Raw genomic sequence first — 13,128 nt, 5'->3', positions numbered from 1 at the left:
CTACAAAAGATATGATCTGTGTCTTCCTCGAACCCCTGATAGCGCAAACTGAAACGGTTCTTCTCCCTCTGGTCTGACCAACACTGACCTCAGCTGAAAGTTGATCACCATTGCATTCTTCGTCATCCAATCCATCCCAAGAATCAAGTCGAACTCAGGCATGGGCAACACTATCAAGTCTGCAACTATTGGTTGCCCTTGCAACAGGAGTTCAAGATTCCTCACCATTCTCCTAGTGGACAGTTCTTCCCCTGATGGGATGGTCACGGTGAATCCACCAATCAGATCCTCGCACTCAATGCTCCGCTTGCGGGTAAAAGCCTCCGATATGAAAGAATGGGTAGCCCCTGAGTCTAACAAGGCTCTAGTGGCCACACCGGCTACTAAAATTCTACCTGCATTAACGGTGATTACAACCACGAAAAGATTGAAAACAATTAAGGCGAGTCCTACTTAGGCACATTCTAAGCCACATATTCCATACTCCAAAATTATTCATCTCAACACGACCAATTAACCCAAAGCATGCAACCTAAAACAAATTCTCATTCCCAAAAAGAAAAGCTCATAATCGAACAGAGCAACTAGGAGTCAGTTAAATCACCCTTAATTAAATGCTCTAAATATTACCTGTGATGAGCGTGGTATTAGGGTCGGCCTCCTCGGCCTGCATCACAAACACTCTCCCCTGAGTCGGCATGGAGCGCAAAGGACAATCTGAAACCACGTGTCCTGGCTGCTTGCATCAATAGCAAACTCCGGCTCCTGCCTGACACTGTCCATGATGAGCACGATGGCATTTCGGGCAAACAGGCTTCTCCCCAGTCTTGGGAGGAGCGGGTCTCGATGCTGGCTGTGAAAGAGTGGGTACCCGGTTAGCCAACTTGTGGCTAAGGGCTTTTATGACTCTATGTATAAACAATCTTTGTTTAATATAATTTACATTCATTAATGGCATTTTCTTTGTCTTTCTTCATATTGTTATATTGTGATATACTATTGATGTTTTGATAAAGACCTTAAATATACTATAGTGTAAGTAAGATGAGATAGTGAATAAAGAGAGATCACTATTATGAAACACATCTTATAGTCACTGTATATTCTAAACAGTTCCTAGTCAATTGAGCCGTCCGCTAATAAGGATAAGGATCGCTCGAGATTGAGACTAGCATTTGTGATGCCAAGTACCACGTTTCATTGGTATTGGACATGGAGATGTTCAAAGCATGCAAATGGATATTCATATGATGAATGATCAAACTACCCTATTCGGACTTTCCAAGTGGTTATCACTTATCGAGTGGATAAAGTCCGCGGTTTTGGTTGTACACCATTAGTCCTTACTACTTGAAACATCATTGAGACTCTATATGCTAGTACTGTACTTTGACTCGTTTACCGACTCTATTGGGGTCATCAGGTGTCGGGATTGGGTACAGTTACGACACATATAAGAGTCAATACTTTGTTGTCAAGGATTCACCACATACTTGCGAGTGTGTATATCCTATGCGATCTGAGGAGATATTAGTGTGACGAATCTCTGGCCAGAGTACATGATGTGTTTTAGGTTACTCGGTTTTCCTAGTAACACATGCGATGTCACTATTTTATCTCCAAGATGTAATGCATAGTTATCGAATCTCAAACGACTCTCGATGCACCAATGGTTGTTGATTCGATCGGGATATTTGGATGAAGGGACCGTACTGTACGCTAACCAAAATCTACTGGTTCTTGCAGGCACTATCAGTGATACCTAGGGAATCATGGGGCGATGTTTCTAGGCGCTCTTACCATGATTCGTTGGGCAAGTCGGAAATTGTTGTTCCGAGTCACAAGGAGTTGTGAGCCCACGGCTAGCTGTATCCCTGAACCATTGAGGGTCACACAAGTAATGGATTACTAAACCCCGTTGAGATAGTTAAATTTAAAGAGTTAAATTTAATGAAAGAGAAGTTGGACTTCTTAACTAAAGGGAGTTGAATTTCCTAAAATGACATAGGGATGGACATTTTTGGAAATCACTGAATTCGGATTCAGAAAAATTATCTTGACTTTAAAAGATGCAGAAATGGTTTCTGTGCACATTGGTAAAATCAGTTTATCAATCGGAGTCACGATGAATTTTATATTAATTTTTATAATAACAGGCTTGGCTTGTTGGGCTTAAGTTATGGATTGTGGGCCCTAAGGAGTTAGAGTCCAAATACAATTATAACTTAATCTAGTCTAGAAATTATCTATAAATACATGTGTAGTGTTCGAAAATCATAAGCTTTCAGTCTTGCAATTTTTGAATTACACACATATTTTCAAGAGGAATTTTCGAAAATCCTCTGCTCCTTTTTGAGATAATTCAGTCTGTAATTTTTGTGAAAAATTACATTCTGAATTGACAGATCAAATCTGTTTATTCTCTTCGATAAACATCTGATTGATTTCTAGTGCAATTAATCAGAGGGTTTTAGTTTTCTATTCGTGGACTTAATTCCGGAGGTTGATCGTGATAGTCATCGGTTCCCGGGATTTACAAGAAGAGCAGATTAAATTCTGTTGGAGTCCATAATCAAGCCTTTGCTTGAACAGGTAAAATATTTAATTATTTATATATTTTACTTGCAACAATTTTAATCGTTAGGATTTGATACCCACGATATGGAATCGTTCCATATAGAAAAATAAAATTTTTAAACTTCCGCTGCTCTGGGTATCACATCCGTGTGATCAGAGAACGCGTGTTCCAACAGGCTGACCCTGGGGTCGCTGAACATGATGCCCCTGGGGCCTATGGGCTAGATGCCCCTGAGGTCTCAAGTGCCCCTGCTGACGCTGCGGCCCAGTAAACGGCCTCTTCCCGTGCTGCTGCTGCGGACCATGAGATGGGAGTGGCCTCTTACTCTGTGCCTCAGCATTGATGTCCTTCAGAGTCTGCTCCAACCTCAAAGCTCGTCTGAGCGCCGATGCATAGTCAGCTGGCTCCGCCATGAGCATATCTCGTCGGATAGTGGGTCGTAACCCAACAATGAAGTGCTGGAGCTTCTCCGCCTCATCGTCCCCAATCAAAGGCACAAAGTGGCAACCTCACTCAAATTTCACCACAAACTCAGCCACCGATAAGTCTCCCTGTCGCAGACTCAAAAACTCCGTCTTCAAACGGGCTCTCACATCAGCGGTGAAATACTTCTCAAAGAAGAGTCTCCTAAACTCAGCCCAAGGCAGGGTAGCTTTGTCTACTGTCTTCTCCACTCCCTCCCACCAGAGGGCAGCATCATCCTGAAGATGAAAAACAGCACAACAGACTCGATCCGGATCTCCCAACTGCATATAACGGAAGATCACCTCAAGCGAACGGATCCATCCCTCCGCTACCAGTGGATCAGTGGTGCCAGCAAAGTCCTTCGGATTCATCTTTCTGAACTGCTCATAAACAGTCCCAAGTCTAGGCCTCGGAGCGTCCACATGTCGCTCTAGGATACGGGCTAAGCCCGCTAGCACCTGTGTTCCAAAATCTCCAGCTGGTGGCGGAGGAGGAGGTGGCGGCGGTGGATGTGGGGGACGTCCACGACGAGCGGCCATCTGTACGCAAGTTCAAATTCCCACAATCAAGTTTCATGCCTTAGAAAGATTCTCTTTAAACTCTTACAAGCTTGAAAGTAAAAAGGGATACGCGGAAATGAACTTAAACAAGTAAAAATAATTGCACATAAATCTTACAGACTTTGAGGCGAGATCCCTTTGAGTTTCGGCAACCGGTAGTAGGCACAGACCCATCCAAGACCGAGGCTCTGATACCAACTGAAACGACTATCTACTACTACTCAAATAAATAAAAGAAAGTAATACTCGAATTTGAAGATAAATAAAATTTTTCTATAAATTTCGGCATGACCCGTCTGTTTTTAGAACAACCAACAACACAGATAGCATGTCAAAACATCTTAAATAACGACTCCCAACATTCAACAAGTATCAAAACTAGCAACATGACAGTAACGTGCCACACCGGGCAACCACAAGCAAAATCTATAAAAGACAATGTTCCTAAGCAGGGAATCACATCCTGCTACCAATAAAAACGAGAAAGTAGGAGTATAAATTTATTACAAACTCTAAGACAAAAATGACACACCAGAAAAATAAATGGAGCCATGGTCACAGGCCTGCGCCTCCGGGAACCTTGCCCATGGAATCCTGCCCCTCAGTCCACTGATACTCGTCCTCACCTGAAAGGAAGAAAGAAGTGGGGTGAGTCTAAAAGACCCAGCAAGATCGGGGGGGGGGGAGGATAACGAGTACTAAATAACTACAAGCACACACAGAATTCAAAATAGTGCGTAGTAAAATAACCGTTAGTGCCCCTGAACTTAAAAGTAATGAACATGAATAAAGAATAAATGCATGAATATGACATGTGCAAGACTAAGTCAAATAACTCAATAAATAGCATAAATTGTATTGAACATGGTCATATGAATTTTTTTGAGTGAACTCCGATCCATGAATTGTGACTCTGTGATTGCGATCATGATCATGGCTATAGTGCACAATGCCGCAAGGAGGTCGAGATGAAACCCAACCCTACTTGCCCTATTGGTAAGGGAGACCAGAATAGCTCCGGTCCCACACAAACACATGCAAAGGTAAGGAAACCCATAATGAATTGGTAAGGGAGGCCAAAACGTCTTTCAGCCCCACACGAACACATGAATATGTAGTCACAACCATCTCACTTTGTTCAAAAAAAAATGTAACTTTTCCATTATTGAATTTAAGACTTAGCATGCACATGTTGATGTAAAGTCTAAGAAGATAATGACTTAATGAACATGCAAAGGACTCGATGGTGAATGACTGGAATGGTGATAAAGGGGAGTTCCAAGGGCGGGAATCTAATCCATGATTTAAAGTACTTAGGTAAATGGAGCGATACACCCTAAAAGCTTACCACTCATTCCCTTCTTGCCAAAAGAAACTCCACTCAAAACAGCGAAATCCTAACTTCTTAACTACTCCCAGTCACGAGCCTTTACCAAAATTTTGATCTTAACACTGTTTATAATGCTCAAACCCGGACAGCAAGCTTTTTGCCTTTAAAATTCTGCTCTTCCTAAGACTTAAGGCCTAAGGCTTAGGGAAAACTCAAGCAATTCGAATTTCGCTCAAAACATCAATTTCCCTAGCACTTAAGGTATCCACCAGCCCCGAGCCTTCACCGAATACAGCCCTTAACCCGGTTGGAATCTCACGCTTCCGGGCAGCAAGGATGCTCCCAGAAATCTGCCCAATGCCAACGTCCTAACTCAACCCAGAAATGTATCGATTTGTTCCACGATCCTCGAACCACTATCCTAGTATCAATGTTAATCCTCTAGGCACCTCCAGCAACTCCTTAACCGCCACAAAATTTCCTAGCTGTTGTCCAGCTTCAAGCTAACCGAGACAGCCCCTAACCACTGCTTCAATCGAACCTGCCCACCTCAGTCCCAATTCAAACTTACTCGTTCTATTGCTACCACGTGAACTACGTATCAACCGTGGTAGCTCCTAGATCACCAAGCCAATCCACCATCCACAAGCACACAAAAACTTATGAAACATTACAGTTTAGAATTCAGGAAAAATCGAAAATGCTAGCATGATTACAATTGCATTTCAAAGCTTTAAGATCATCCAATCTCAACCTATGAACATTATTAGATCAGCAAAAATCAAGAATTCCCAGAAAACACCACATTAGCCGTGAAGAAACAGAAGGAGCAGGGCACGCATATGCTTATATCTTCGAAAAAAAAAATGGGGAAGGCAGCAGCTATAAACAAATACAACACATAATAATCATAAAAAAATGCAAGAACGAACTCCACAATCTTTCCTAGCTAGATTAAACAGGAATCAAAAATCCCGAGCAGAAATGGGGCTATGCATGAGTGAGGCGAGAGGGAAGAACAGGAGGGAATCGTGAGACTCGAGCTCAAACCACCATTCTAGCTAGCCGAGGAACGATTAACTGGAGGAAGGATGATGCTTGCAAATCTCCTGGTGAAGAATCGAAGGCATCGATCTCACGCTAAGGGAACAGGGAAGTCGGCTGGTGTGAGTGTGTGAGGAGGTGTGCGTGAGTTAACGTATTTTTATGTGTGTGTAATTTTAAAAGCTAGGGTTATACCCAACCCTAGGTGAAAATATCAATTAAAAATTCAAAGTGCTAAACTAAAGAGATAATTCGCATTTCTAAATTAACCCGCACCCAAAACACACACTAGGATTTTTCAAATAAAATAAAAGATCGAATTCGATAGCCCTTAAATTAATATGCTAATCCTCACAGAGGTTTAAAAGAATTAGCTCAAGAGCGCGGGAGAATTAAATTTGAAAGCGACTGACACTGAAAATTTAAAATAATTAAATAATATAAAATTTTAAAAAAAACTGATTTAAGCAATTAGACATGGAAAATTAAAAATTAAGAATATTAAAACAGGTTTAGGCATAAAACTCAAATTATGAAAATTCTAGGCGTCACATAACTAAACAAGCAGGGCGTAAGGAGGAAAAGGTTAGGAAGTCAACCATTGAAGATTCGTGGTGAGAGTAAACCTGGAGATCCGCATGGCAAGTACCATCTGATCAAGTGATCGTTAAGGAAAAGTAAGGATTTGGTCTCTGCTCGAAACCAAGAATTAATCAATCAAGGTAACCTTCATGAACCTCCTGCTGCCCTTAAATTTAAAAATTTATTTGAAACCTTATCATGCCTGGAATAACTCTCAAGCAAGAAATACACATTTTAAATAAAAAGTTTTGAAATTTGAAAAATAAAATTAAAACCTTAGAAAATAAATATTCAGGATACATTCAGATTTATATTGAAATGACTACAATAAATCAACGATTATTCATTTTATAAAACTATATAATTGTTCGATTTGGTGAACATAGTATACAAAAAATATATAATGAAGTTTTACTAGACGAAAATAATGAAAATAATTAATAGAAGAAGTATAAAAGTATTTCGCATAATGAATAGAAGAAGTAAAGAAGTATTCCGCAACCTGATATCAGAGCCCGGTTTAAAATTAAATTTAACAAATTAAGATTGAATTATAGTAGACGAAGATAAAAATTTCAATTACAAAATGAATTCAACAATACATTCGTTTAAGAATCCTCTCCTAAATTATAAAGTACAAAAGATAATAATTCATACAAAATGGAATTTAAAGAAGAAATATAAAGCATATATATTTAATTTATATTCTCAGAATATAAATTACAAAATAGATATTAATAAAGAATTATTACTTACAAAATAGATATTAATAAAGAATTATTACAACATCTAAAATCATTAAAGTCAACAATTGATAATTTTGAAGATTATCAATACTTAATAGATCAAATCGAAGCAATTGAAGATCTATTAAAAGATTTAATGATAATAAAAGGTTCATATATTTGTTAAAATAACAAATGACTGAACAAAAATATTTAACAAACCCACAAAATCTTTAGATCGAAAAAAGTGAAAAAAATCATGAATATAATTTGAATATTATATTAAATCAAAATAAGTTTGTTGAGATACAAAAAACATGATTTTATAATTCAAAAGTAAATTTAATAAATCAACCTGAAAAATTAAGTAAGATTTCAAATCTTATTAATCCCAGAAAGAATTTAATTTATTACTCGATTTGTACGAAAGAACGATCATGTAAAATAAATAATGAACAAAGGTCTAACACTCTGAAGTTATTAACTACTCAAGATGTTGATACCATCATGACAAAAGCCAGTGAAAAAGAACGATCTGAACTGAAATATGTTCATATCGAAGGAATTGAAATAATTGTATCAGCTCACTACCGAGAAGGAATAAATACACCAATTGAAATCATATTTCGTGACAAAAGAATACGTGATTTTGAGGATTCCATCCTTGGAAAAATCATGGGAAATTTATGTTACAAAAAGATGAAATTTTGTATTTATCTACAATACAATATATCTCTTTTTGATAAAAACATAAATGATATTTTAACACTAGATTATTACTTTTATAGAAATAATCTTATTTTAACGGGAAATCATTCAATCAATATAAATTATGTTGTTGGTTTAGCAATGAGTAATAATTCTCAAACATGAATAACTTCAATGAAACCAACCATTTATGTTGAAAGAATGTTTAATGATAGTACAAGAATTGAACACCCTCGAAAAGCATTTATTGAAGAAATAAGTCACCATAAAATATGGAGTTCAGATGATCTCCAAATAACAAAACATTCATTACCAAGAAGATCATTATCATTTGCTAAAAATGATGAAGATATACTCGAGAAAATTGGAACTATGAACCAAAATATTCTTAAAATCAAACAAGCTATTGTTAATGAATCAACTTCATCATAATGTCATCCATAATTAAACTAGAAAATGATTTAGAAGAATTAGAGAATAGGCTTAAACTAGCAATACAAGAATTAAAGAAAAATCTCAAAGAGTATATTGATTTACCTACGACCAGATTAATAATAGAACAAGAAAAATATAATAGAGAAATACTAAGCTACCTTAAGGAATTTCTTCCAAAGGATAAAGGAAAAGGAAAATTGGAAGAAGAACCACCATTCAAAATTGAATCATGGTATAGAAATCCTCTCATTTATGGGAAAACTAAGTATGAAGATGTTTAGTGAAACAGATCAATCTGATTATGAACAAATAGGAATAAATACAGAACAACTGTATCATTCTCATCAAGAAACAGAACAATATAGCTAGAGATATGGATATCTCAGAAACAAAATCAGAAGATGATTCTAGACCACAATTCTCTACGAAAAAAAATGTAGGGGGTAGTGGTGGTGGAATAAAAAATGAAGAATTCGAATACAATAAAGACCAATATTCTGGAACATATAAATATGTTAGAGATATTCTTAGAGAATCAAAAACATCAGGATTTGTAAAACAAAATATTCTAGATTTAGGATGTTCAACTACCAAAGAAAGAAAATCAAGGATAGATCATTGGGCAAATGAACTATTAGTACAAATTCAATTAACACCATTATTATTAGATAAAAGTGAGAACGTCCAAGTATTAACTCATGGGATGATAAAAATGACATTGGTAGGAGCAGTAAGAATTTGGGCAAAAAACCTAATAATAACTAATCTACCACAATGAATGACAGAACATCGATATTTCGAGCTATTTGTTGATGCCTTATACCAAGAATTTTTAGGAGTTTCTAATAATGATGCTAATTTAGTAGCATAATACATAGAACAAAATATAGCAATTTTTATCCTTGATAATATCAAGGGAAAATAAGTTTTTTGGTCCAGTAACTTTATCCCCTTTGAGTTTTGATCCATTAACTTTTTTGATATGGGTTTTGGTACACTAAATTTTCATTTTCAGTGATTTTTTGTTCGACTGCAAACGTGTCAGCTTCTGATTGGTCCATGTCATAATTTTGGACCAATCAAAAGTTGACACGTATGCAGTTGAACAAAAAATCACTCAAAATGAAAATTTAGTGTACCAAAACCCACATCGAAAAAGTTAATGGACCAAAACTGAAAAGTGTATTTTATACACTTAATTTATATATGCTTTTAATTGTTAATTGCTTGTTTCGAGCAGATTTATGTGGGTATGTTGTTGTTTTTGTGTTTGTAGGAAATTATGGAATTTATGTGGAAAAGGAGGAAAAATGAGAAAAATGAGATTGGAGAGAAAAGAATTAAAAGAATTGAGAAAGAAAAGAAGAAGAAAGAAAGAAAGAAACGATCAGACAATAAAGAAAGGAACAGTGATGGGCTTCTATTGGGCCAAAAGATCAGCGCTTCTCATTAGCGCTCAAAGAAGAGCTATCGCTCAAGACACACATGAAGGTGAGAAACTTGAGATCAGAGGGTTATACGTGGGCGTGTGGACTGATGAGCGGGCGCTTGTCGCGAATTTCTGAACTTGGAAATATTTTATCGGAAGGAAACTTCTATATTTTGTGGGCTTTTGAGTGGGCTTTGGGAGACGATATAAAAGGCAATTTTTCATCAGACCAAGGGAGAGGAGCCGCCGCAACAATTACAAGAGAAAATCTCCGCAACAATTACAAGAGAAAATCAGAGATTGATCGAGAGATTTTGAAGGAATTTCTGGAGCTAAATTGAAGAACAAAGACAGAGTTTGATAGACCGGACACGGCATCGACGACGGATTTGTTTCTTTTATCTTTTATTGTATTCTGAATATGTTTGGATTTATGGATTATTGTTTTATTCAGAATTTTATTATGAACTAATTTATTAGAGTCTAGAGGTCGGATGGAACCTGGTGTAGACGCTTTCATGAATTTTTGATTTTATTGAATTGAGTTTCTTCTAGATTAATTGTTTTTTTCTAGAATTGATTGTCTTTTCAATTATCTGATCAATAATTGATTTGTAATATTTATTTGAAATCTGGCACTCGGGAGAGGAGATTTTGAATAGGACCATTGGAAAATACACTGTTAATTGTTTATCTGACTCGGGAGAGCTTATAATTTTAACAGATCTTTTGAAGAGAACATAGTTTTGAATTGATCACTGCAAGTAGATTCTTAATAGGGATATTGGAATTGAATTGTAGTTGATATATTTTATTCGGCACTCGGGAGAGGGAATAATACACGTAAGTGTTCTTGGCTATTAATTCTTTGAAATTCATGAAGATTAATTAATTAGGATTGATTGTTGTTGAAACCAGGTGAAATCTATACCTCTAGACCATTTTCTCTGATTGATTTTTAATCTGAAAGTTGTGTGCGTGCTTTTAAATCAACTGATTATTTATTTTAATTGCAAAATTCTTGATTATTGATTTTCTAGATAAAGTTTGGACTATTCTAATTACAAGCACTATTATTTTCATTTTACTCCCTGAGGGATCGATACTTGATTTTATCACTATATTAAAACTTGACACTCGTATGCTTGCGAGGAATTTTCACAACAAGTTTTTGGCGCCGTTGCCGGGGAGTAAATTTGATTAATTTTTAGTCTTGTTACCAATTAGTCTAGATTTTAATTTAGAGTTTTCTTTTATTTTAAGTTACTAATTAATTTTTTTTATCTTTTAATTTCAGTCTATGCAACGATCTCAAAGTTCTAATTCTCTACTGTTTGATCCGGAGATCGAGCATACTGCGCGTGCTTTAAGACGAGCTAGAAGAGAAGAACTTGAAAGAATGGCTGAACAAGAAGAAAACCAAGCTCCCCTAGTGCCTATTAGAGATCACTTCAGACCGACGATCCAGACTCACTATTCTGGAATCGCTCGAGGAACTATCAATGCAAACAATTTTGAGCTGAAGCCTGCATTGATCAACATGGTTCAACAGAACCAATTTAATGGGAGCGCCAATGCCGATCCTTATCTACACTTACGCATTTTTTTGGAGATAACCGATACGGTAAAAATTAATGGTGTGTCTGAGGATATTATTCGCTTACGCTTGTTTCCGTTTTCTCTCAGGGATCAAGCCAGAAGTTGGTTGCAATCACTGCCGCTTGGAAGCATCACTACTTGGGAGGTGATGGCAGAAAAATTTCTTGCAAAATATTTTCCTCCTGCCAAAACCACCCAACTGAAGATCGAGATCAGCACCTTCCGGCAGATGGACACTGAACAGTTATACGAGGCGTGGGAAAGGTATAAAGAATTATTAAGACGTTGTCCTAACCACAATTTTGCAGATTGGGAACAGATTGAGTGGTTTTACAACGGACTGAATGCGCCTACGAGAATGAATGTGGACTCAGCGGCTGGAGGTACTATATTTGCGAAGGATCATGTTCAGGCTTATGATATGTTGGAGGAGATGACGGTCAATAGTTTCCAATGGCCATCTGAGCGTATAGGAGTAAAGAAGCCGGCTGGAGTGTATGCAGTGGATCCTCTCACGTCCATCACTGCTCAATTATCGGCACTGACTACACAGGTAGCTTCTTTGAATAAAATTAATATTGCAGATTCAAATGGAGTTGAAGGATCACCGACCATAGAGCAAGTCAATTATATAAATCCAAATGGCTACAGAGGATATGGAGGCTATAGAGGTAACCCTGTCCCAAATACTTATCATCCTAGCTTGCGTAATCATGAAAATTTTTCGTATGCTAACAATACTAATAAGGGTGATGGTAAGTTGTCTTTGGAGGATGTGGTTATTACCTTTGTACAGGAATCAGGTAAGAGGATGGCAAGAACTGAGTCTCGACTTGACAGTTTGGAGACGCACATGACCAACATGGGTGCTGTGTTGCAATCCATGGAAACCAACATAGGGCAGTTGGCGAACGCACTGAAGGACAACAACCGCGGTCAGTTTCCTAGCAATACTGAGGTAAATCCCAAGGAACAGTGCAATTCCATAGAGTTGATAAGTGGAAAAGAAGTTGGAATTCAAGAACCTACTGTTGCGGATAAGAAACTTGAGAAAAAAGTTGAGGAGAAAGAGCCAAAACCGATGTATAAGCCTCCACTTCCCTACCCGCAAAAGTTCAAGAAGAAATCTTTGGACGAGCAGTTCTCCAAATTCTTGGAGATTTTCAAGAAAATTCACATCAACATCCCCTTTGCTGAAGCTTTGGAGCAAATGCCGAATTATGCGAAGTTCATCAAGGAGGTGATGTCCAAGAAGAGGAGGCTGCTAGAGAACGAGGTGGTCAATCTGACGGAAGAGTGCAGTGCGGTGCTACAAAAGAAGATGCCACAGAAACTTAAGGATCCAGGGAGTTTTACTATTCCTTGTTCTATTGGTGGTTTTCATTTTAATAATGCACTTTGTGATTTAGGGGCCAGTATTAATTTAATGCCATTATCTATTTACAGGGCCTTGGAGTTGGGAGACATGAAATCGACTAAGATTTCATTGCAATTGGCGGATCGGAGCATTAAATATCCACTAGGAATTGTTGAAGATGTTCTAGTCAAGGTGGATAAATTCATCTTCCCAGCGGATTTTGTGGTATTGGATATAGAAGCAGATCATGGTGCTCCGCTCATTTTTGGGAGACCATTCTTGGCCACGGCGGATGCAAAAATTGAAGTGATGAAAG

The 13,128-nt window shown here is 37.4% G+C and overlaps 1 protein-coding gene across 1 annotated transcript; it reads right to left on the bottom strand.

Annotated features, from left to right (window-relative positions):
- Nucleotides 1–700, bottom strand: LOC140861920 (uncharacterized). Its single transcript, XM_073264925.1, has 2 exons — nt 631–700; nt 1–395 (listed from the first exon to the last, which is right to left on the bottom strand). The coding sequence occupies exons 1-2, from the start codon at nt 698–700 to the stop codon at nt 1–3; spliced, it is 465 nt and encodes a 154-aa protein (XP_073121026.1).
- Nucleotides 701–13,128: the final 12,428 nt, after the last annotated feature.

Source organism: Henckelia pumila, chromosome 1 (genome assembly GCF_033568475.1).
Source record: "Henckelia pumila isolate YLH828 chromosome 1, ASM3356847v2, whole genome shotgun sequence".
Classification (NCBI taxonomy): Eukaryota; Viridiplantae; Streptophyta; class Magnoliopsida; order Lamiales; family Gesneriaceae; genus Henckelia; species Henckelia pumila.
The sequence above is the reverse complement of the archived record's forward strand: the minus strand, read 5'-3'. Positions and strand labels throughout refer to the sequence as shown.